General features: G+C 33.2%; 4 protein-coding genes and 1 long non-coding RNA gene across 7 annotated transcripts in view; 1 reads left to right on the top strand and 4 right to left on the bottom strand.

Moving 5' to 3' along the window:
• Window positions 1–7111: 7111 nt before the first annotated feature.
• Window positions 7112–8711, bottom strand: LOC107359294 (histone-arginine methyltransferase METTL23). Of its 2 annotated transcripts, XM_015925780.3 has the most exons (4): window positions 8622–8711; window positions 8383–8531; window positions 8165–8269; window positions 7112–8000 (listed from the first exon to the last, which is right to left on the bottom strand). In XM_015925780.3, the coding sequence occupies exons 2-4, from the start codon at window positions 8515–8517 to the stop codon at window positions 7473–7475; spliced, it is 768 nt and encodes a 255-aa protein (XP_015781266.1). In that variant the 5' UTR covers window positions 8518–8531; window positions 8622–8711; the 3' UTR covers window positions 7112–7472. The 2 variants fall into 2 exon arrangements, with proteins under 2 accessions (XP_015781266.1, XP_089124633.1); XM_089268507.1 differs by lacking the exon at window positions 8622–8711 and having other exon boundaries at window positions 8383–8602.
• Window positions 8712–9763: 1052 nt separating this feature from the next.
• LOC107359306 (tetratricopeptide repeat protein 21B-like) lies at window positions 9764–16535 on the bottom strand. Its single transcript, XM_015925791.3, has 22 exons — window positions 16358–16535; window positions 16077–16206; window positions 15676–15786; window positions 15330–15588; window positions 14876–15245; window positions 14434–14721; window positions 13828–13935; window positions 13376–13756; window positions 13103–13300; window positions 12719–13033; window positions 12545–12655; window positions 12329–12482; window positions 12119–12245; window positions 11984–12049; window positions 11816–11921; window positions 11637–11747; window positions 11494–11575; window positions 11268–11418; window positions 10968–11190; window positions 10771–10905; window positions 10589–10702; window positions 9764–10520 (listed from the first exon to the last, which is right to left on the bottom strand). The coding sequence occupies exons 1-22, from the start codon at window positions 16385–16387 to the stop codon at window positions 10143–10145; spliced, it is 3948 nt and encodes a 1315-aa protein (XP_015781277.2). The 5' UTR covers window positions 16388–16535; the 3' UTR covers window positions 9764–10142.
• A 526-nt stretch (window positions 16536–17061) lies between these two features.
• On the bottom strand, window positions 17062–18496 carry LOC107359266 (ADP-ribosylation factor 1). Its single transcript, XM_015925749.3, has 3 exons — window positions 18176–18496; window positions 17692–17927; window positions 17062–17474 (listed from the first exon to the last, which is right to left on the bottom strand). The coding sequence occupies exons 1-3, from the start codon at window positions 18321–18323 to the stop codon at window positions 17313–17315; spliced, it is 546 nt and encodes a 181-aa protein (XP_015781235.1). The 5' UTR covers window positions 18324–18496; the 3' UTR covers window positions 17062–17312.
• Window positions 18497–18875: 379 nt separating this feature from the next.
• On the top strand, window positions 18876–20821 carry LOC107359160 (uncharacterized). Its single transcript, XR_001568028.3, has 3 exons — window positions 18876–19041; window positions 19108–19346; window positions 19990–20821. It is a non-coding gene; the product is annotated as an uncharacterized LOC107359160 (long non-coding RNA).
• LOC107359159 (uncharacterized) overlaps window positions 19340–23672 on the bottom strand; it is a 46764-nt gene continuing 42431 nt past the window's right edge. For both annotated transcript variants that reach the window (XM_015925623.3, XM_089268459.1), the window contains one exon: window positions 19340–23532. In XM_015925623.3, the coding sequence (XP_015781109.2) occupies window positions 21224–23532 (2309 nt within the window). In that variant the 3' untranslated portion in view covers window positions 19340–21223. The remainder of the gene's footprint in view (window positions 23533–23672) is intronic.

The raw sequence follows: 23672 nt of genomic DNA, 5'->3' as shown, positions 1-23672 counted from the left end.
TTTATCAAATTTTGGCTTGAAAAAGTAAATCAAATCGTAAAGTCTATTATAATAATTGCGCGAAGATCCAGACATCTTTAACCAACGATATTTTTTTTCAACAAGATCAAATCTTAGCCCAGTTCGTCCAGAATCAAAGATAACATCAACCACATGCTCCTGACTCCAATTCAGACCAATCTGAATTTCACGGCTTGCTTCGAATGAACCACAAGGTTGCCAACTATTGTCACCAGTGTAATAACTCATACCAATGATATTATCTTCCATGTAATACAGAGAAATTAAATGTTTCTCTTTGATTCGGTCATTCAGACATGAATTTCGACATTCACCGGATTCACATGCTAATTCATCAAGTTGAGGAAGGTTCTTGACGATGAAATCATTTTCTTTCATCCGCAAATAGCAGTCTTCAGAGGTATAACACCATCTGATACATTTCATCAGCTCCTGTAGATGAACACCACGTGATTGATCATGTTTGATCCATTTCATGATTGCTTGAAACACTTGATATTCAGTTTCGATTGATAAATCCGACGATAAAATGTATTTAACTACATCCAACGGAAATTCCAAAAAATATTCACCATTTATGAGTCTCAAAAAAATTATGCTCAAGAAATAATTGAACTTGTTACTGTTTTGCAATAGTGAATCACTTATCATCTTCTTAATAGGAGCAGTGATTAGTTTGGCTGAATAATTAGCTTTTAAAAATGAGCTACAGTAACTTGTAATAGATTCAATGCCCAAATGATCAGAAACTTCGAACATCTCTAAAAAGTTGTCCATGTTGATTTCAATCCAATCGGAATGCACCCAATTAATTACTGCTTCGAAACAAGATTCTTCAAGATTAAACTGGAATTTTTTTCCACCTTGAGACGAACACAATTCATTCAATAATGGAATTTTTGCACAAATCAAAGATTTAGAAACTGTATAACTTGATGAGCGATTAATCAACTCGATTTCATCTTCACTTTCGATCTGAATCATATTTTAAACAATAAAGTAAAAAATGGAGATTGAGAAAGATGATGAAAATAACTCACTTATTCAAGTTGAGCTTGTTTCGAATAGCAAAAGTTTTAAGAAACAGTTGAGACAAAATCACAGTTTAAAATGGTGAATTTGAAAACTTCAGTTTTAAAAATCTTAATTGAAATGTGGTTGTAATGGGTGCAAGTGCGCATAGTTTATAATCACTGCTAATTGTTAAATCTTCACCAAAGAGTAAAACAACAAAGGTTATATTACTCTTTGATCTTCCCCGTTTATTGTGCAAACTGTTTTTGGTTGAATATCTTTTGGATCAAGATAACAATGTTTGAAATATCAACAATAAATATTAATTGAACCTTTTACTGTTTCCAATTTCATTTCTTTAGTTGACTTTCAAGTGTTTTAGACTGTTAATTGGATAAGATTTCATGGCATTACATGAAACCCGAGTATTTAACACAATGATAATTATTTTTCCTTGGTCTCGAGTTACAAATGACCATTGAATGTGTCTCTTTTTCGCCATTTGATTGCAATTAAATTTATAATAGTTGCTAACTGGCTTATGAACTGAATAATCAAATTTTCAACTAAACACTGATTTACCAAATGGTGATTGACTCAATTGAGTTTGTTATGAGATATACATGAATTACAAGATGTTAAAGAATGATTCTCAGATTCATTAATAATTCGTTTTACTCTTTTTATTAATTCGAGTCTTAGCTCTCTTTTGATCTTATTTTTCCTCACTAGAACTTTCTGCCCACCCGGTAACGAAATTATCTAAATTTTATATTGTCTATTTATGTCTCAATAATTATGATTTAGAACACATGGCTCAGCAAGATTTAGCTTCGCTCAAACTATACAACTCTGTAATCTTTATTTATGTAAAATTGTATTCGCAATACAGAAAGATGTAATAAATAAATTCAATGAAAAATTGATAGGCAATGAAATTGGTCAATGAGGTGTCGGTTCCTCCCCTTTTCAACACCGTCTTGGTGCAATGGCCAAAAAATGATTGACACGAACTTTTGATTGATTCAATTTACAGATGATCAGAAACTGCATGCATCGGTGTATCGTTGTCCATATTGACCTTAATCTAATTGGAATAAACCCAATTAATTATCGATTCGAAACAAGATTCGTTCAGATCAAACTGAATTTTCTTTCAGCTCGAGAAGAACACAATTCATTAAAAAATGCAATTTTTGCACAAATAAAATATTTTGAAATTGTATTACTTGACTTTATAAAAACTTTTTAAAACACCGTTTTTCTGGTCTCTAGGTTTTAATCACTATTACACAAAGACTCTGCCACATTGAGAAATATATTTAATGATGAAAATGTTGGAATATTTCATTCTTTATTGTATTGCAATTTAAATGTTTTAATAGCTTCCAATTATTCTGCTGGTTAAGGATTCTAATTTCACAAAGTATTCTTCAACAAATGGATGAACAATTTACAAATCGATTAAGAGTTTACTAAATGTGAAGAAAAGGACAGTGACAGATTCTGCCTGTTTTTGAGCCAGAGATTACAATTTGTATATCATTGTAGTAGCTTCTTAATACAAGCAATGAAACCAAATGCCGATGATGGCGATTCCCTGACCATATTTAACCGTTCAGTAGTTTATTGCGTCTCAAAGAGGCTGTTTTGTTCATGTATTCAATATTTTGAGAAAATGTTTTGCTGTGATTTATTGGAATCAAGGGAAAACAAAGTAACTCTCGATTTAGATGAACACAGCTTTGAATTGATTGTAAACTGGGTTTACTCTGGTTGTGTTGAAATTAACATGAAAAATGTGATTCCTTTATATACCTGTGCTGACTATTTAATGATTGACACTTTAACAACTGAATGTAATATTTTTTTCTTTGCCAAATTCACTCTCATTGACCTTCCAATAATTTTAAATGTTGCCACTGAAGTGACTAAACTAGTGAATCGCAACATGATCGACTCCTTCGTCAGTCGTCATTTCCTAAAGATCGTCAAATCAAAGCCATTCTTAACATTTGCATTCGATGCAGTGAGACGAATACTTAAATTGAATTTATGGATAGATTCAGAGTTCCAAATATGTGAAGCCATCGTTAAGTGGATCGATTATAATCCCGATCGATTAAAAATTGGAAGGTAATGAAATTGGTCAATTCGTTATTTGACTCTGCACCGCTGTATCGAGCGGGTTAAACAACTGTTCTACAGTCTAAGACATTAACGCTAGAAAAAGAGACGCATCTTTTTCTAGCTGCCGTAGAGCTTTTTAGACCTTTTTGACTCCACACTCTCTAACTTAATGCTAAGGTTTAAACTCGAGTTAAAATAATGATGTTGATAATGATGAGTTGAAACAATGAATTATGAATTTAATAACAATATAATGCTGTTGGGAATTGATTTCTATAGTTAATTCCCTTAGTTAGCCATCAAAAAGTAAGGAGGTCTACATTACTCTTTGAGTTTTACAGACGATCACAAGTAAAGACATGCGTGCTCTTTGCTTAATTTTTTGTTTTTGTTTATCTTTTTGATCAATCACCGCTAACTGTTAAATCTTCAAATTTTAACCGTTTATTGTGCAAACGGTTTTTGGTTGAATATCTTTTGGATCAAGATAACAATGTTTGAAATATCAACAATAAATATTAATTGAACCTTTTACTGTTTCCAATTTCATTTCTTTAGTTGACTTTGAAGTGTTTTACAGTGTAGACTGTTAATTGGGTAAGATTTCATGCCATTATATGAAATGCGAGTGTCCAACACAATAATGATTTTTCTCAAGCTATAAATGACCATTAAATATATTTCTTTTTCACCATTACATTCAAATTAAATTAAGCTGTCAACAGAATCAACAATTTCATTTTCAACTAAAAACTGATTTACCAAATGACGATTGACTCAATTAACTTTTCTATGAGACTTAAATGAAGAAAGTGTCTCAGAGAGGAATGCCTCTCTGATTCATCATTAACTCTTTTTATTTTGTTTGTTGACTCTAGCCTTTGCTCTCTGTCCTCAGCCTTCCCCACTAAAAACTTTCTCAACATCCTGTAATGATGTGATCTAAAAGTATTGTATTGTAAATATTGCATAATCAACAAAGTGTAAATAAATTAACTTTCAATGAATTGATCAGTTGTTATTTCAGCTACCAAAGATCAACTCAATATTTCATCTATCTGATCAACTTGGCCATTAACATCTTGTTATTATCATTGAACAAGTACCCAATTAAGCCAAATAAAGACGCTGTCAACACGAGCGTAAAACTTTATTCCCAGATTTGACGCCAGATTTGCGTTTGAAGAAATTTATGCGCGCTTCACGTATGTTTCAATTTCTAGTAACAAAAAGATTCCCCAAACTTAACTCGATCCTATCACCCTCTTAACTGTCAATTATATAGACCAACTCTTTAACCAACAAGCTATTGATTGATTTTAAAAAGTAAAATATAATTTATCAATTGTACAAACAGACATTGATACTGAGAATTATTGCGTTAAACGCAAAAACGCAAAGAGGCAATTCTGCGTGTTAACTTTATGCGCTGGCCTTGCGCTCTCTCTAGTTTGCTTTCGGCACAAGACTTGGATCAATTGGGTAGTCTCTGATTGACCATTGTCACTCTGTTGTATCTTTATTCGTCTAATAATTCATCGATTCCATTTAGTAGCCAGAGAGCAATTGATTGCATTCATCACACTTTTCGCTGGTTAGACATGATTGGATCATCTTCAGACTGTCATTGTTAGATATATCCAGTGATCATGGCATAGTGCCATTTGTCAACCAAGCTTTGGTTTTATTCTAGACTGAAGTAATCTGTTGGATGAATATTTGTTTGGATCAGTAAATTGAAATAATATGATGATATGACATGAGATGAAATACTGATTTAATTGTCTCAACAAGTAAAAGGAAAGATATTCCAGGATTTTTTGGTGTTGATTATCCTAAGATGAATAAACTTTAACTCTTTGTTTTAGGAACAGACATATTTGCTTTGGATCTTTTGCACAATTATAGTCGAGTAACTTTTTCGCAAATTATCTACAGTATTTACGTTTCTCGCCAATTTGAAAATCTGTTGTTCAAGAATGACTAACGGTGACTCAATGAGATGCCTGACTTTGAGGATTCTTGACTTAAGGCCAATATATTCAACATATTAATACGTATAATAACTTCACTTTTTTAATTTAAAGTTGTATTATCAATACATCAAAATGTAAGAGATTAAGTTAATAAATTTTGGTGAAAAATTGAGAGGTAATGAAATTGGTCAATGAGGCGTCGATACCTTCGTCTTTTTCACACAGCTCGGCTGCAAAGGGCAGGTTAAACAACCGTCCAACCGTTAATGGCCTAAGACATTAACTAATAGAGCAGAGAAATCTCCGCTACTCAAGTCAGACCTTTTTGACTCCACACTACCTCACCTAATGGGTTAAGTTTCAACTTGAGTAATAATAATGATATAACTTAGGTACTGACATTATATCAGTTTTTTTCATTTTATTCATTATTATGGATCGCACGATACAACAAGATCATTCCAGTAATATTATTCAATGAATGTCAAAATTTAAATTCTTATTCTCTGTTTTTTACTTAATCTGATCATAATTAATAGTCATAATTATTCAAAGTCTGGAGATTTAATAAATGTTCAGATCTTTTCAACTGAATAACAAATTAGTCAAACCTCGAGTTTTTTGTTTTTTTGGAGTGCTGACATCTATGTAAACTACAGGGGAAATAATTAAATTTTAAATTTTAAACAATTAATACATTCTAATGAATCCCCTTTACTAAAGGGCCTTTAGCCTCTCTACCCTTCGCTCTTCTGGGGGGAGTCATTAGAGTGGACTAATTGTTTAAACCACAAAATTTAATTTTCCCAAAATTTTAAGGGACAGTTGAGATAAAATCACAGTTTAAAATATTGAGTTTGAAAAATCCAGTTTTACAGACGATAAAAATAGCTTTTTTGCGCGGTTTTTGGTTGAATATCTTTTGGTTCAAGATAACAATGTTAGAAATGTCACCAATATTAATTGAACCTTTTACTGTTTCCAGTTACATTTCTTTAGTTGACTTTCAAATGTTTTAAACTGTTTTTTAGATAAGATTTCATTTTCATTTTTTTTCATTCCATTACATGAAATGCGAGTGTCAAACACAATGATAATGATTTTTCTTTAGTCTCGAGTTACAAATGACCATTAAATATGTTTCCTTTTCACCCTTAGATTCAAATTAAATTAAGTGTTCAACAGAATCAACAATTCTATTTTCAACCTAACACTGATTTACCAAATGATGATTGACTCAATTGACTTTGCTATGAGATTTATTACATGGCTTGGAGACAGTTTCTCAGATTCGTGATTAACCCTTTTTGTTTTGTTCATTAATTCGAGCCTTAGCTCTCTGTTCATAATTCGCCCCACTAAAAATTTTACAAGTCGTTATGTGCAGCGATACAATTGATACACTACATTGAAGTACAAATATTGTAAACCAAGAAGTTATGACTTGAACACATGGCGCATTAAGATTTAGCTACGCTGAAACCAATTAATACAACTCACAAGTTCCGCGCAAAACGTTCCATTCAAAATAGTTTTCGATTATTCTGCACATTATGGACTCTATTTGTAATAAGCTTTTAATTTCGCTTAAGTATTCTCAAATGAATGTGCGATTGAACAAAAATACAATCGAGATTCTTGGCTGATTTCGCTTGAGGAGTACGAATTGACTGCACTCATCGCAAAGTGGGCAGATATATTAACAGATCCTGTCACATGTGTAAGTTTCTAAGTCAGATAATTCAGTGGCTGAAACTCCTAGAAAATCCAATAAATGGAGCCAAGGTCGATTTCAATTTCAATGTCAAGCTCTAGCGACATTTATCAACTAAGCTTTGGTTTTATTCGACTCTGAAGTAATCTGAATGATGACCTGGACTGAAGTGTTGGATGAATATTTGTTTGGATCAACAAATTGAAATAATATGATGTTAAGGAACGAGATGAAAAAATTGACCATTCAAGTAAGGTTGACTGGTGATAAATAAGATTTGTATAAATGATTGAATAATAAATGTACACATTTCAACAAATATTGATATAGCGTTTAGATGTCACCTGTACAGCGAGGTATTTATGAGAATAATGAGAATAAAAATTAAGAAAATAGATAAGAAGTGTATAACTGGTAAATAGATTTGATAAAAATCACATTTCAACATGGAAGGATATTCCGGGATTTTTTGGTGCTGATTATCCAAGGATGAATAGGCTTTAACTCTTTGTTTTAGGAAAAGGTATATTTGCTTTGGATCTTTTGCTCATCATTTTTGATTTGATTATCTTTTAGTTAACTTGATCCAACTCGGCGCATATAACTCGAGCAACAATTTAATCAGTTCTCTGTTCCCTGGTAATTTTATAAATAATTATTGTACTTCTTGACCGATGTCCTTGAGAAGCGTCACATTCAGGTTCATCATCTTCATAATCTACATGTAAACATTCACAAATGAGATTCCACCTTTTGAGAGCACATTCAATATTCCAACTAGAATTGCGAACATGGTAAGTTGTATAAAATACGGTTTCTGGGTTGCGAGTCATAAAATAGGCTAAAGTCATCAGAATGTCTTCAAAGTCTTCTGGGTCGTAAAAACAATCGGAGGCTATGATAACATCAACAGTTGGGATCATGAAGAAGACGCCAGTGAACCGTCCCCATGTTAGAGGGCAAATGTGGAGAGACTTGGGGTCAGGATCCTCGATGGTGTCATCGAGAGCAATAATTATACCATTTAAACGAACATTTAAATCAAGTAGATCTGATTTTGCACGTACAGAGTGAGAATCGGTTAAAATCACTTTGGCTCCTATAAGAGCGGCGACAATACCACATAGGCCAGTTCCACTTCCCAGCTATAAAGAATGAAAATAGATCAGTTGAATGAAAAATTGTATAATAATGCAATTACTTGCTCAACACACGTCAAAACCAAGGTAAATCAGGTACCATGCTGAACTCATTGGCTGAGTAGAAGCGTGATTCACGCATGGTTAAAAGCAAAAGAAAGCATGTTTACCTCTAATACTCTTTTTCCAGTGAACAGGGGTTTGTTGTTAACAATAAACTGAGACAATACTGGTGCTGCAGGCCAAGTAATCATTGCATAGTCAGCATCACATTTCTGTTGAAATAAAAAGAAAAATTAGAAACTCTGAATACAGATGGAACGATTTATGTTTGGAAGTGTTTGTTTATGTTTTTGTTTCCCTTTCCTCACTCACTTCTTCAACCAACCTCTTTAATTTTGACCTCCAATACTGTTGATTCCCCTCTGACAGCAAAAGTAAACCTTCTATCTGTAATTAACGTATTATCAGACACATTGGAATGGCGATGAATTAATGGCAACACATGATTATTGGATGACATGATGGATAAATCAACTAAATTCAATAGCACCAAGAAAAACAAGAGTAAAAATCAAAATCAAACAAGAAAACAGAGTAGACCAACAAAGGGTCAATAAGGGTTACCTGGGTGATATTAAATCGGACGATGTACAATTAAATGATGTTAAATCCATAGAAACCTTTTTTAAATCTCAGGATCTTTTCCAATCGTTAGTGTTGAACTGTTTAAAAGTGAATAAATACCGCTTACTTGTACTCAAAGAGTAAGCAAAAGAAAGAGAAAGCATTTAACAGAAACTGACGTTAACAGCTTTGGACAACTGAATTGAGGGTCGCCACTGCACTTTTCAAAAAAATGTTAATAAAATGTCAAAGCAATCTTTAAAACTTCAAATTTTATTTTTTGATTTCATCTTAACTTGAGGTGAGCTTCAATAAAACCGTAAAAATATCTTTAAGCCAGTTTTTTCTTACTTTAATTAAGGGTTCAGATCAAGAAAACTAACTTGAATCATTTATTATTACATTTTTGCGTGGATTGTGCTTCTTAAAGTCTCGAGTTGGGCCAACAAACTATAAAAGTAAACATAATCAAATACAACAAAAGCATCATCTTTTGTAGAATCGATAGAAATTCATTTGAATTCTTTTGAATTCTATCTAAACCCATTTAGGTATATCTCTAGTGTTTAAACTGTCACAGAATTAATTTAAATTATTGAATGGACCGAATATATTTTGTAAAATTTGATCAAGTTTCTTACATTCAATTTCTTCAATTTATCAATCGTTTACCCATTGACTTCGTAAATATTTTTACATTTTTCAAGTGATTCTGAATCATTTTAAAAAACAAAGTTGTTTTGAATTGGTTTTGCAGAAAACATTGAGTCAACATGGGCCAGACAAAGTCTGTCCAAACTTTCCAAACTTAAGGAACCCGTTTGTGAATTTAGTTTATGTTAGATCAACATAGTGAATCATGCAAAGATTATCTTATCTGAGCAAAGGATCAAGTTACCTGATTAAATTCTGGGAAGGGAGTCAACGAAACCTCTGTTGTGATAACTGATGGCATTATGGTAACTGTTTACAGTGAAAAGTGACTGAATTTTTTGACGTTCACCTGTTTATTGAGAAGTGAAGGTAAAGAATCAAAAGCTGCGACTTTTTATTAAAAGATTTTACTCGCAATACTCAAAAATTAGCCGATCCATCTGTTTTGAATTGAAAGCTGCTAAGTGTAATAAAATACATTTACATCATTTAAAGGCGTCCTTTATGTCACATTTGAATTTAATATTAAGGATCTCAATTATTTTTCCAATTCATTTATTATAGATGTCCAATGAGTCGCTTAAGTTATTTAACTTTAAGTCTATGCTAAGGCTAAAACAAAGGCAGCATCTTTGACCAAGCTTATCACAAGGTTCTTGAACCGAATCTGAATCAACCTTAAAAGATAAACACTGAAATTAGTAAATTCTAGATTTACTTTGCATTTTAAATACAAATGATTAGTTCCAGTCATTTTTGCTGAATTATATCTGTTAAAGTTGTGAGGAAAAAATATTTGTTGAGATTCGTGAATTATATAAACTTTAATTTAGAGTTGCTGTTATTTTCGTGTCCTTTTGTGATGGTTCAATTCTTGAGATGAACTCTGGCCTTTTCAATAATATCTTTCCTTATTCTGGGATAATCTGGATAAACTTCAAGTATAGACTGCGCCACGTCAATAGCATCAGCATACCTTTTAACTTTCATATAATCATGAGCTAATTTAAAGCCAACTGAAGCATAATTGGCTCCGAAAATTTTCCAAGCCATTTCATAATTGTAAATTGCTTCTTTAAAGCTTTGACTTTTATCCATAATGAAACCATAGTATTCATAGGCTTTAACACATGATCGATTATATTGTAAGACACGTTTCAGTAATTCTTGAGCTGGTTCAAATTTTCCTGATTGAATATAAATATCAGCTAACAAAAGCCAACATCTTTCCAGATACTCTGCTTCCTAGAAAAATAAAGAAAAACATCGAAGAATTAATAAGCCGATTCAAATAGTAATCAGTATTAACTAACCGAATAGGACCAATCAATTTTGGTAACCTTTTTAAGATGAGTTCGAGCTTTTTGAGTTTGCTTCATTATTATATAGCTGCTAGCCACGCCAAGCAATGCTCCTGGATGATCTTTCTGTAAACAATGTCAACATTTAATTGTCAAAACCTTTAAAAATGATTAAACATAGAAATAAAACTAACATATCTTGGATCATTAAGAATCCGAGCAAATTCTGATAAGGCGATTTCTGCGTCCGTTTTTTGTTTACGAGCAAGTAACACGAAATTACACATCAATAAGTAATCAACATCATCTGAGGCAACATCACGAATCTCCTGTTTAATGAAGAAATTGGAAATAAGTTAATAGCTTTTCAGTTGGTTACTGAGTTACTCACTCCTAATAGCTTTGAGGCCGTTTTAATGGCAGCGTCTTGAGCATTCATTGTTTCTAAACTTGTTAAACTTGAGTTGACGGATTCAAATGTTTCACCACCAATTGTGCCTCGCTCTGGATTGATAAATATCTCAATCATATGAAAAGAAGCCATTAATCCAAATTCTGGATCTGATCGTGAACGATTAAAACATTTAATAGCTTGATTGATATCGCCAGAATACCTGTTAATGAGATGGAAATGAAGGGTTTAGCTTATTTTGAAATAAGAACACCGGTTCAAGTTTCACTATTAACCTACCAACTGGCAAGACCTTTACAATAATTGAATCCACTTTCTGATGAAGCTCTTGGAGTCGATTCAGCCACCTTATTAATATAATTGTGAGCAATGTCCAGTTTACCAACTCTACGAGCAGCTTCAATAAGTCGAGCTAAAGCTGGATAATAATCTGATGAAAGGTAAAATGAATTGATTATTAAGTGATATCAAATTGATAAGCAGCTTTGACTTCGTGAACAATTACTTTTCAAGTTATCCATCAATTGTTGAAAATGTGACAAGGCTCCTTCAAAATCATTGCGTCTGAACATTAAATCAGCCGTCATCTTGAAATACAAAAAATTATTGTTAACAAGATGCTAAACCACTAACATGAGATAGATTTACCAATAAGGAATCTTTATCATTTGGTGCGTTTTTCAAGATTAAAGTTGAATATTTTCGAGCCTCCTCAAGATTATCATCAGCAACATATAGCCTTTCCAAAGCAGTCAAGATCTATGAAGAATGAAATTAATGAAACAAATATATCGGTCAATCACGAAATAAACTTATGTGTTACTAACCGTGACATTATCTGAATGATAGCCGAGAGCTTCTTTGTAAATTTGTACAGCCCTTTTTGAGTCTCGAAGATGAGTCATTATTAAACCAGCCAATTGTAAACTAATCCTAATACCGAAAAAGATCATAACTTTAACAACTGGTGAAGGAATATTTGATGAAATATATACTCAATGGACGCTTTCTTGATTTCGATCTCTGAATCCGGCCTTTCAGCTGATATGCGCCTTAAAACTCTGTAATAGGAATGAGAAAGAAACACAAATTTAACAAATAAAATAATTTATAATCGAGCAAAAACTCACTTTAAATACATGTTGTGAGATTTTTGTAAAGTTTCAATTCCAACATCTTTTTTTGACGTTTGCAGTTGAATCTGAGCCAAGAGATTCAACATTTTAGCTTCCCATTCGAGATTCGTCAAATCTTGATCTATAGATCAACCAGCAAAAATTTAATTAAAACAATAAAATCAAAATTGTTGATTCAGGTGTTCGCAAATTTTGAGCATTTACTTGAACCAGATTCATTGTTTGATGCCTCCAGTGCAGACATAATCAAGTCTAATGCTTCAGGATAACGTTTCATTTTGTACAATAATGTGGCCAAATCAAATCTAAGATCATTTTCAGGACTCGATTTCAAAGCTGCTTTATAATATGTGATTGCCTTGTGGATAGATAAAGAGGAAAAAAATTAATATGCATTCAATCAAATTTCTCTAATCGTACCTTTTCAAATAAATGTGTTTTGATCAAAGCCTGGCCAACTCGTCTCGTAAGCAATCCATTTTTGGGATTCTTTTTTAACGCTTGTTCATAAATTTCCACAGCTTTCTCTGGCTACAGTAAAATAAACGATAACATTGTTAACAACCTATTAAATCAATGCTTTTCTTTACTCACCTCAAGAATGTTCATGTAAGCGTCTCCTAACATTAAATATGATTGTGGGTCGTTATACTTGTCGAGAATGTCTTTGTAACAGCTTATGTATAAACGACGATCACGACGATGTTTGAGATAAAGTGAAGCCATTATTTCTCGAGACCTAATGAAATCTCGTCCATAAATTGGAGAAACTTCTCTTAAAATGGATAAAGCTTCCTCAACATTGCCTCGACTTTGTGCTAAAGATGCTTTGATTATTAGTATTTTACTTTCTTCTGGAGTTCCGATGCAATTTTTTGATAATTTGTCCAACAAGTCCGATGCGATTCCCTACATATGAGATACAATTCATTAATATCTATTCATTTTGTGACAATCAAACATGCATTTTCTACGTACATTTTCGCCTTGCAGAATATAAATATTGACCATTTCCAATTCAATCGTGACTTTTGAATTCCAATCAAGACTCAATTTTGATGTTTTAGCAAGACTGCTGTCGATCAAGTTATGCAAAATTTTCAAGCATTCATCATATTCCTTTTGATGCTTCAAAATGCTTATTTTAACCATTATATAATCCAGTTTATCTCGAATCTAAGAGATCAATAAAATGAAAATTATCAAAGTTCTTATTTTGACGGAAATTTTTGTTCGAGTGTTTTGATCAACCTCAAAATTGTGACCCATTGCAATGTCCAATGTTTGACTAGCTTTTTGGTAATTTCCTTGGTAAGCCAATATTTTAGCTTTAAGCAAATGGCCATCAATGAATGTAGGCTCATGATCAACTGCTTTATCCAGATAACATAGAGCAGCTCTTAAATCACCAGTAAAATAATTAACACGAGCCATATTATACAAGGATCCAGTTAAACCTGGACAATTAGAGATTAACACACCAAGTAAATCCTTGGCTTTGGACAAATTTGCTGGTAAAGATTGACCCTTGACTCCTGGTTCGAATGGCAAGTCACCAAAACAAAGTTGGACAACATTCAAGCAAAACTGTGGATCCAATCGGAGGTAATATTTCAATCCTAATGAAAAAGACTAAAAGCAAAATATGTAATTAGATTCAAGAAAATCTTTTTAAGCAATAAACTCATGGATAATCAACTCACTTTAAGACTATACAACCGATCGTCAATAATTTGGATTAAATATTGGTTGGTTTGATCATGATTTCGTCCCATCTTTCGATTCCAAAGGCAACACAAATACATTAAATCCTAGCAAAAAAAGACTTCAATAATTAAATTATGTTAATTCGATTGATACCTAATTCAATCAGAATTGAACTGACAACTTGTGAGAGTTACCAAACTTATCATGTAACAAATTATTGACTAACAATATTACAATGTGTATGTTGTATAATATTTTTTTTGTATTGTTTTGTAAGTGTAACGAATTAAATGCTAGAGCTGAAGCAAATCACACAAATATTTCAACAGGTTTTTATTTCCTTTATTGTGTTCAGCATATTGATAACTAGTGATGGAAACAGCAAAAAATAAAACCAAGAAAAATTATTTTCCTAGAAATTCAGACTTATCAGTTGGTATCATGTAATGCAATAGCAATGAATCAACAGTCAGTGAACAAAAATACTGAAAATCAACCAAGGCTACTGAATTTTTAAATTTCTATCAAGAGCTAAGATTTATTGATAAATTGATTGTTTCGACGACTTTGAGGTCTACAAAAGGTGACTTCAAACAACTTACATGATTCATTCCAGTCGACTTATGAAGTTCTTCCATCGCCTCAACCTGATCAGCAGCTTTAACTGGATCCTCAATAATAGCACAATGAAGTACTCCTAGTGCTGCAGCTAAATTTGCCTCGTCAGCTCTAGTAACAGTCGTAAAATGTCGCTTAGCATCAACCAATCTATTTATGATTAGACATTGATGACCCAACTCTAGAACATATTCAATACGATTTGGTTCCAAAAAAGTAGCCTTTTCAACCATTGAATAAGTTTGCTCAATAATCCGTTTTTTGTTGAAAGCCTAGGAAAATCAAAGAATCAGTTGTCGGAAAATAGCGTGATTATGTTTGAATGTGATCGCTAAAAATGGCGCTAAAAAAACTCTATTATCCACAGAATTGAAATTTGTGCCATTTTTGTCGATGCCAACTCATTTATCACCGAGGAAATATTACCAATCTTGAAATTAATTTTCCAGTCTCATAGAGCAATGTACCATTTTTGGGTTCTCTTATTTCTAATGATGATATTAAATCATCAAACCTTGATGAAGCTGAAGCTTCATTGCCTTCCCAAACTAAATCATAAATGATTAGATACCGATGTGCTTCAATACAATGTCTATCAAGGGTCAATATTCGTCCTGCCGTATCAATAGCTTGTTCCCAATCTTTAAGAGCAACTTGTAATTTCATCTTTTCAATAAAAGCTGGGATAAAGGATGGCTGTAAAACAATCATTTGGTTTAGTTGTTCAATTGCTCTCCAATAGGAACCACTTCGTTCAAGACATTTAGATTTACCAAGAATAGCTTCTGGATCATTACTGGAAAGCCAAAAAAAAGCAATTAAAATGACGGTCAATAGACATTCAATAATAAGATTGGAGTCTCACAATACAAAAACATACAGTTTAACTCCTTTATCGAAAAACTGAGCTGCCTGAGAAGTTGATTTATCACCACCTGAAAGTAGTTCAAGCCAACCAAGAACATTTGAAGCTTCTCGTAAATTGTTATTCAATTTCAACATTCGATCCAAATATTCACGAGATTTATCAAATCTACCGACAAAAAGAAGGTAAAGTCCAGCAAAGTAAAGCGCCACTTCTTTTGCTTGTTTGCGTTGATCGCGCAATTTCCCTTCAAGTTTACTGATTTCCTCTCGATCTAAAGAACCCAAGAGAATCAATTTATTAACACAATTTGTCAATATTAGATTGGCTAATGGCTTTTGTTGGCAAACAAAACAATTACCCAGTGATTTACAAGCTTTATGTGCATGGATAAGAGCTAGTAAAGATGCCAACACCAAATTTTGATCTTCTTGAATATTATCGAGCTCTCTGATTGCTTCCTGGTAACGAGCTGTAATCAAGATAAGAGATAGCAATAATTAAAATGACTAGAAATTAATTGGAATTGTAATTTGCGAACAAAAAATCAATTTCTAGCGAAATAGTTGAGCAATTTAAAACAACCAGCCTTCAAATAAAATTGAAAATCAATCATAGAAACATTGAGAATGGCGCATAAACCAGCAAATGTAATAAAGCAAATACGGGTATTCAGAGTATTATGGATATTCAAACCATTTTGGTTCAATTGCTTTTTCTGATTAAAATACAAGTTCAATCAATGAATAGAAACTAATTCACCTTCCAAAAGCAATGAGATTCCATAATAAAGTCTAAATTTATGGTCAGACGGAAATACTCGAATCCCTTCTAAAGCAGTGTTGGCCATCATTCGGTTAAATCCATGAAGACAATAATAATGAATGGTACTCTATAATCATATGATATAAGAAGGCGAAGAAAAAATTAATGGTGAAAACAGATGAACAGGATAATTTACGGAAACAAAAATACCGAGAAAAATGATAAAATGGTCATCAAATTTAAAGTTAATAAAAGTGTCTATTTTATGGATTACTCACCCGAATCAGCACTTCTTTATCGGATAACATTGTAATGACAATTAGAATCAATTTTAATCATAAATAACGAACCATAAATTCCAAGTTATTTGTTTTGTTGACATCAACTTTTGGCAAAACCATGGTTACCGTTTGTCAGATTGTAAATGTTTTAACAATTTATATTCAGTCAGCTGTTGCTCAATTTTGAATTTTGCTCAAACCAATTTGATTGAGTCTGTGAATTGACTTTAAATGACCTTTTATGCTAAAGTTGGCAGTTGCTTTTCAAGGTTTATATGAGTGCATTTTAATCAATTTTATGCGGCAAATTTTCATTGCTTCAATTTAACAAGGAAATAGCCACAGAACGGAAAGATTATTAAATTGGTCATTATTGGTAATGAAATTAAAATTAAATATCAACTGTTTTGTACCATTTCTGATTGTATATCTTGATTGTTACAGTGATTAACCATAATTGGTGATAATTGGAAACGATTAAGGTTAGATAATTGATTAGGGAAAATCAATTCAGTGATAATTAATATGTAGATGCATTAACACGGTTATTAGAAAGATAATAATTTCAACGTATTTGACTAAAACAAGTTTTTTTTCAACCGATTCAAAAGATTTACAATTAATCTTTGAAGCAAATAGAACGAAATTATGATTAAACGAAAAAGCATTTGATTAAATTATTTAAAAGTTGAGCCAGTTAGTTTCTTTTTATAATCAAAATTGCTGACATTTAATCATGATAGATAATTGATACAAGTTACTTCTTTCCAGAAACAGTTTCGTGATGTGTAGATGTACATTAAATTAAAAACTCATAGAAAAGGTCTACACATGGAAAGAGATTAAGATGATTTAGTTAACTTGATAATTTGTTTAAGAAAACAAAGACTTTTATTAATCATAATTGTTCTTAATTTTGTAATTAACCATAATTGTTACCTGAACCTGATGTTCACTTTTGACTCTTCAATTGATTTGAAAGCCAATCGAGGCCTTCGTAAAGACCGTCACCGCTTGTCGCACAAGTTGCTTGAATGTACCAGTTACGACTACGAAGGGAATGTAGGCCAAGTTTATCGGTGATCTCAGCAGCATTCATTGCATTCGGAAGGTCCTAAGGTATCAAAGGGATGGATGGATGACAGAGAGAAAGAGAGGGAGAAAAGAGAGGCATAGATGAGAAATTAGTTAGCGATAAAAGAGGTAAAGATAAGAAATGACAAAAAGAATGTTGTGCCAAAGTCAAGGTACAACTAACTACCGGAGCAGCCTCTTTTTAACCGAGAACAATGCCTACCGGTAATCAATCATTTCTCTCAACCGTTACATACCTGTTTGTTGGCGAATATAAGGAGTACAGCATCCCTGAGCTCATCTTCAGCCAGCATACGGTTCAATTCTTCCCGAGCTTCGCCAATTCTTTCTCTGTCATTGGAGTCAACCACGAATATAAGGCCTTGTGTGTTTTGGAAATAATGCCTCCAAAGTGGTCTAATCTTGTCTTGTCCACCTACATCCCAAACAGTGAAGCTTATGTTTTTATATTCAACCGTCTCAACGTTGAATCCTGTAGAGTAAAAAGAGAAGAGAAAGAGAAAAAAGAGAGTGTGAATTGTAAAGAAGAATAGAGAAAAGAGAGAAGAGATAGAAAGAGAGAGAAAGAGAGAGGTGTCATGAAGAAAGGTGTCATGGGTGTGTTAACTCTCAAGCGAACAAATGGAAAAATTTCGTACAATATGCTCAAAAATTTAAAGAATAATCTTGAAAAGGGTTAAGGAATGTAAAAATTTTGTCACCATCAAAAAAGAGACTTACCTATGGTAGGAATGGTAGTGACGATTTCACCAAGTTTAAGCTTGTAAAGGATGGTAGTTTTACCAGCGGCATCTAAACCAACCATCAATATTCTCATCTCTTTTTTACCGAAGAGTCCTTTAAATAGATTGGCAAACACATTACCCATCTTGGTTAGTTGATATTCTATTCAATTTGAAGGTAAAGATAAACAAGAATCAATCTGACAATTAAATAAAAATTCAAGCTAAGATAAAAAAAATTGATGATGAGGAAAAAAGATGGATAGAGAAAGAAAGAGAAGGGAGCAAGAGAAGGTTAGGTTATATCAAGACGACTATAAAGCTTTAGTGAATTGAACAGCTCATCAACTCAACAACTAGAGGTGCGTTGGTTATGCTTAGTTTTGGTAAGAATAACCAGTATTCGCGGTTACTTTGAATTTAGGAAACAAGGATTCAAACACTTTAATGTCAAACATTTAAACCTTTATTTATAAATGCAACCATCGTTAAAACTATCAAAAGACTTGACCAATTCTAATAGCTCACTATGTGTCAATCGGAAGAAATTGAGAGAAAAATCAATCAAATTTAAGCAATTAATAATCGGTCAATTTAAACAATTATCAAATGGTTCTTGTTACAGCCAAGATGTGACGCTAGCAGTTCATAGTCTTCATAGTTACTGTAACCAGTAACCAAGGTTACCTTCCCCCGGTTAATTGCTGGTTTCATTTTCAAACAGTTTTCATTTTGATTAATTAATTCTTAACCAAATTTATTAAATTACATTTTCTTATCACTCTGAATTTTGTGCAAACTAAACTGTCTCAGATTCATCTTGATAACAATCATTAAATGACCAAATTAAAGGTAAACTTCAAGGTATGTTGTAACTTATTTCAAACTTGGATGTTAACTTGTCAAAAGGTCTAATTGATTCACCCATAGATGGAGATATAACTTCTGTTAAACGTTGGTTATTAAGGATTGATAAATCACTTTTAAATTATCATGCTCAATCCTCAGCTTTAATCTACCAATTTGCTGCATTTCTGTCTCCCAACTCAGCATTTATCCATCTTCACATGCTCGAACCTGTTAAACTTGAACCAGATTGGATGAATGAAAATCAAACGATGATATTGATGGTTAAATTACCAGTGAAAAATTTCACACAACGTTTCAGTGTTTGTCATTTTACTTTTTATTATTATCATTATTGTTATTAATTAATCTCAATGAGAAACTGGATTTTAAAATCAAGCTCTGGGTAACAAGTGAAAATGAAAGGAAATGAAACAAGTTCAAGAGGAATTTATATTATATATATATAAATGAACAGTTGGTATAAAAATTTCCTCTTATATATTGCAATTATATATTGTCAGTACAATTGAAATAACAAAAAAACGTGTATAGCTGCGGAAACTAGAAATCCATTCAAGTTTTCTTGCAAACAAATGAGTCGTCTGTCATATTGGTGTCCAATGTTTCCAGTTTTTATATTGCTTGATTGATCAAATTGCCACCATCCAATTGATAATCATGATCACTTGCAAGAACAATGTTTTTCATATAAGAATATAATTGTTATGAATAACATTAAAACAAAGAAGAGTGAAAGAGTCTTGCAAATGAGCTCCGATTAAAAAGTATAATTGCGCTTAAGGTAAAATCCTCGCCATTCTTATCCAAGAGTCCAATTTTTACAATTACAATTATCAAGGATAATGGGATTTGAAATAATAATATTATTAATAATAATAATGATAATAATAATATTTATACATTTTATAAATCTTTATAAATCGGTTTCCCTTTCGTTCACAGAAATAATCTCAAAGCAAAAATGTTGATTTTCCGGAGACATACAATTAGCCTCTACAAAGTGTCATGGTGAGGTATATATTCATTGGATTTTGGGATAATTTGCTTCCATTGGATTCAACATTGTGAATTTACGATGATGATGACGACAAAAAAACATGGTTAAAAGGATAAGGAAAGGATAACAATTAATATTGATGATTTGGTTGGGAAAATTGGGAATCGTAGGAGAGAAGAAAAAAAATGTCAAGAAATAAAATTGAAATGTTTGTCATGATTGCTGGTAATGTTTGTTGGATTGATTGAAATGGGATTATGTTTTGTTTTAATTAATTAATGGTTGTTCATGATGAGCAAGATGAGAAGCCATGTTTAGATGAATCAAAGTCTCCATTTCATTCCTTGGCTAATCAATTTACTTTGCCAATCCAGTCCATTGGTCACAATGATTTGATGATACAAAAGGCAATTTCGATGATCATTTAGTTGCTCATTTTTTTCTCAATGATGTCGATGGTTTGCTGGTGAATTTGGTTGATGAAAGTGTTTTTAATATGCTTTGTTTGGTCAATTAATTTGCAAAAATAATGAACAGGAATGTTTAAAGTTGCAAATCAATCAACTTTGGACAACAACTGGCACAGTCAATGGTGAGGAACTCGTCATCCAAATACGACAAATTAATATATATTTAATATAAAACTTTATAATATATTTGTATTTATATATTTATATATTTATATCTATTAGTTGATAAACTTTAAAAATGTGGTTCCAAAATCACCTTGATTGTCATGTTTTTTACTTGTAGCAATGCGTTCTATTTGTTTTAATATAAATGAAATTGAAATGAAAAACTGGTGAAAGATGAAAATGATGAATGTAAATCAAAATTTGTCTTTGATTTGAAATAAAAATTGACCCAAATTAAAGAAGAAGAAAAAAATGTTGAGCTTGGACATTGTTTTGTGCTCGGAATATTTGTATTTAAATTTGGTTTTTGGCACTAACTGTCCATAGCCATTACTTTCAACAGGCCCAGCATTTTGGTTCAATTTATGGTCAACATGGATAAATTTAACTCGTCTGGACATGTTTATGGCAAAAAAAGGTTGTAATCGCAATTGAACCCTCTCAAGGAACCAATTTGTCCATTACATTGTTTAAGTTTTATTTAGATATTTTTTGCTCCCTTTTATATCATTTAATATTTTTTTCTGGTTAAAGTGTTTAGGTTTTAAGAAATAATTTGTCGAGTTTCAGCCAAAGCGGCAATCAATTCTGATCCATTATCACATAAAGATGAGCTGCCGGTGATTGGACGGTTAAAATCAGTTAACTTTTGAATCAACTGTGAACTAAAATTGTGATCAGCCGATGACCCGCTTGGATTGACCTCTGAACCATGTTGTTGTTGCTGGTGTTGCTGTTGATGGGGATGCATGTGAGGTGGGTGTATATTGTGATGATGGTTAATTGCCTTAATGATGGTTTGGTGTTGCTGTTGGTGATGTGAGGTTGGAATTATTATTTGACGTTGATTATAATCATCTTGATGTCTATTGACTCCACCATTGTTACCCTGTCCACCATTAACATTAGAAGTCAAACATGAGCCTGAACCATTTTCAAATTCAGCCTCTCCATTGACCCTTAAATAATTTTCATTATAGCCAGTTGACTCGCTAGGATCACGATATATTGAATCAATGGATGGTTTAAGCTCGGATTTATAAGTGTAAATACAATTTTGCTGTTGCTGTTGGTGGTGTTGTTGGTGATCGTGGTGGTGGTGATGCTCATAGGACCACTGATTATCTCCTTGAATCATATCCATCTGATAATCATACCTTGCATCCTTTTGGGTTGATCCGGTTGAATAAATTGAATCAAAATGTTGCTCATCACCGCCAGTGGATGAAGAATTGATTACAGATGAATCGCCATGGTTGACAATCACTCGATTCTTGTAGGGTGGGCAAACGGGATTAACGTTTCTTAAAAACGATGAATCATCACTGAAACGTGACATCAATTGACTAACAGGATTCTCATTTGATTGATTAGTGTAACCATCATTTGTTGTTGTTGGTGTTGAAGATGTTGTTGTGACCAAACCGGGTGAATTTAAACCGGGTTCCTGTTTAATTTGAGTTATTGGCTGAGGTGAGTGTTGATTATTATTGGACTGTTCATTATTGCTTGATGATGAACCTGAGTTTGACGATGAGTGCTGTTGCTGTTGTTGTTGTTGTTGTTGTTGCTGTTGATCTTGAAGTGAATTGGACATTTGGTAAACTGATTGATCAACAGGTAATTTCAGTCCATTCTGGATTAAACGATAGAGATGACCAGTTGCGGGTTGCTGATGCGAACTACGATTCCTTGTTACTTGACCCTGGATTACACTCTGTTGATAGTAGGCTGGATTCATGGATGAATGATTACCACTGATAACATCCATATTATCATTATTTTCAACTGGTGACATTTCCGGTGTTGGCAATGAACCGACTGGATCATTAACGCCGCCACCTCCATTGCTGCTTCCCGAGTTTTCTAGATCAGACAGAGGACTTTCTTTTGAGAGCGATGAACCGTCAACGGAAAGATAGGTTTGGCCTGGTTGACCAAGGTTTGTTTGTTGGGATGAATGACTATGTTGACCTGGGCCGTGATTAATTAACAAAGGTCCACCATTACTGTTAAGGGTTACAACACTGTTGCCCAGTGAGTTTCCAGTCGTGGTTATTGTATTGATACCATCACCCAGACCTGACCCATTGCCACAGGTTGAACTGACAACCACCATGTTCACCATGTTACCAGAACGATATTGGTCCATCAAAGAGCTGCCCGATCGTATCATTGATTCACTTAGTGGGCCTGAACTAAAGGGGCTTCCATGAGGCGATGAATCTGGTGTTTGAACTCCACAATAGTCTAAGGGTGGTGACAGTGAGGAATGGTCCATTGTGTCGAGGGTCGATTGGTGTGGACGATGAGTGAGATGGGAAAGGTGGTGATGGTGTTGCTGGGGTTGATGATGGTGATGGGAGTGTGGGTTTTGCTGGTGGTGATGGTGAACTTGTCCGTGGTGGTGAGAGGAACCAGGTTGATGGTGATGGGATGAGGAGAGGTGAGAAAGGTGTCCATGGGTAGTGACATGATGGTCACCAGTTAGACCAGCAAGTGAACCAGAAGGACTGTACAACCTCATCACTCCACCCGGAGTGTTGTCATTGGACATTGGCATACAGTTTCCTGTTGAAGACGGAGATCGACCTCCGCTTACCAAAGGATTACTACTACTATTGCTACTGTGAGGACTGTTATTACCTCCAGTGACACTGTTATTTCCGCCACCATTTCCAGTGCCATTAAGGCCACCTGAGGAGCCACCTCGGGCATTACGTTTACCGTTCTTCCTGCGTCGCGGTCTGTACTTATAATTAGGATAATCTTGCATATGTTGAACCCTTAATCTTTCAGCTTCCTCAACAAATGGACGTCTCTCCTGTAATGTCAACGCTCTCCATCTTTTACCTATGAATATGAGGAAGATGAAGATAATGTTGATGATGGTCAAGAGTAATTTGGCAACAGCAGGGAATGGGAAAAAAGTGGAAGAAGAAGAGAAAGAGAGAAGAAAAAAAGAATCATTATTAGTTGAAGGAAAATTCAAG

Source organism: Tetranychus urticae, chromosome 1, assembly GCF_039701765.1.
Source record: "Tetranychus urticae isolate SD_2017Ah chromosome 1, NJAU_TeUrti_SD_1.0, whole genome shotgun sequence".
NCBI classification, from domain to species: domain Eukaryota; kingdom Metazoa; phylum Arthropoda; class Arachnida; order Trombidiformes; family Tetranychidae; genus Tetranychus; species Tetranychus urticae.
The sequence above is the reverse complement of the archived record's forward strand: the minus strand, read 5'-3'. Positions and strand labels throughout refer to the sequence as shown.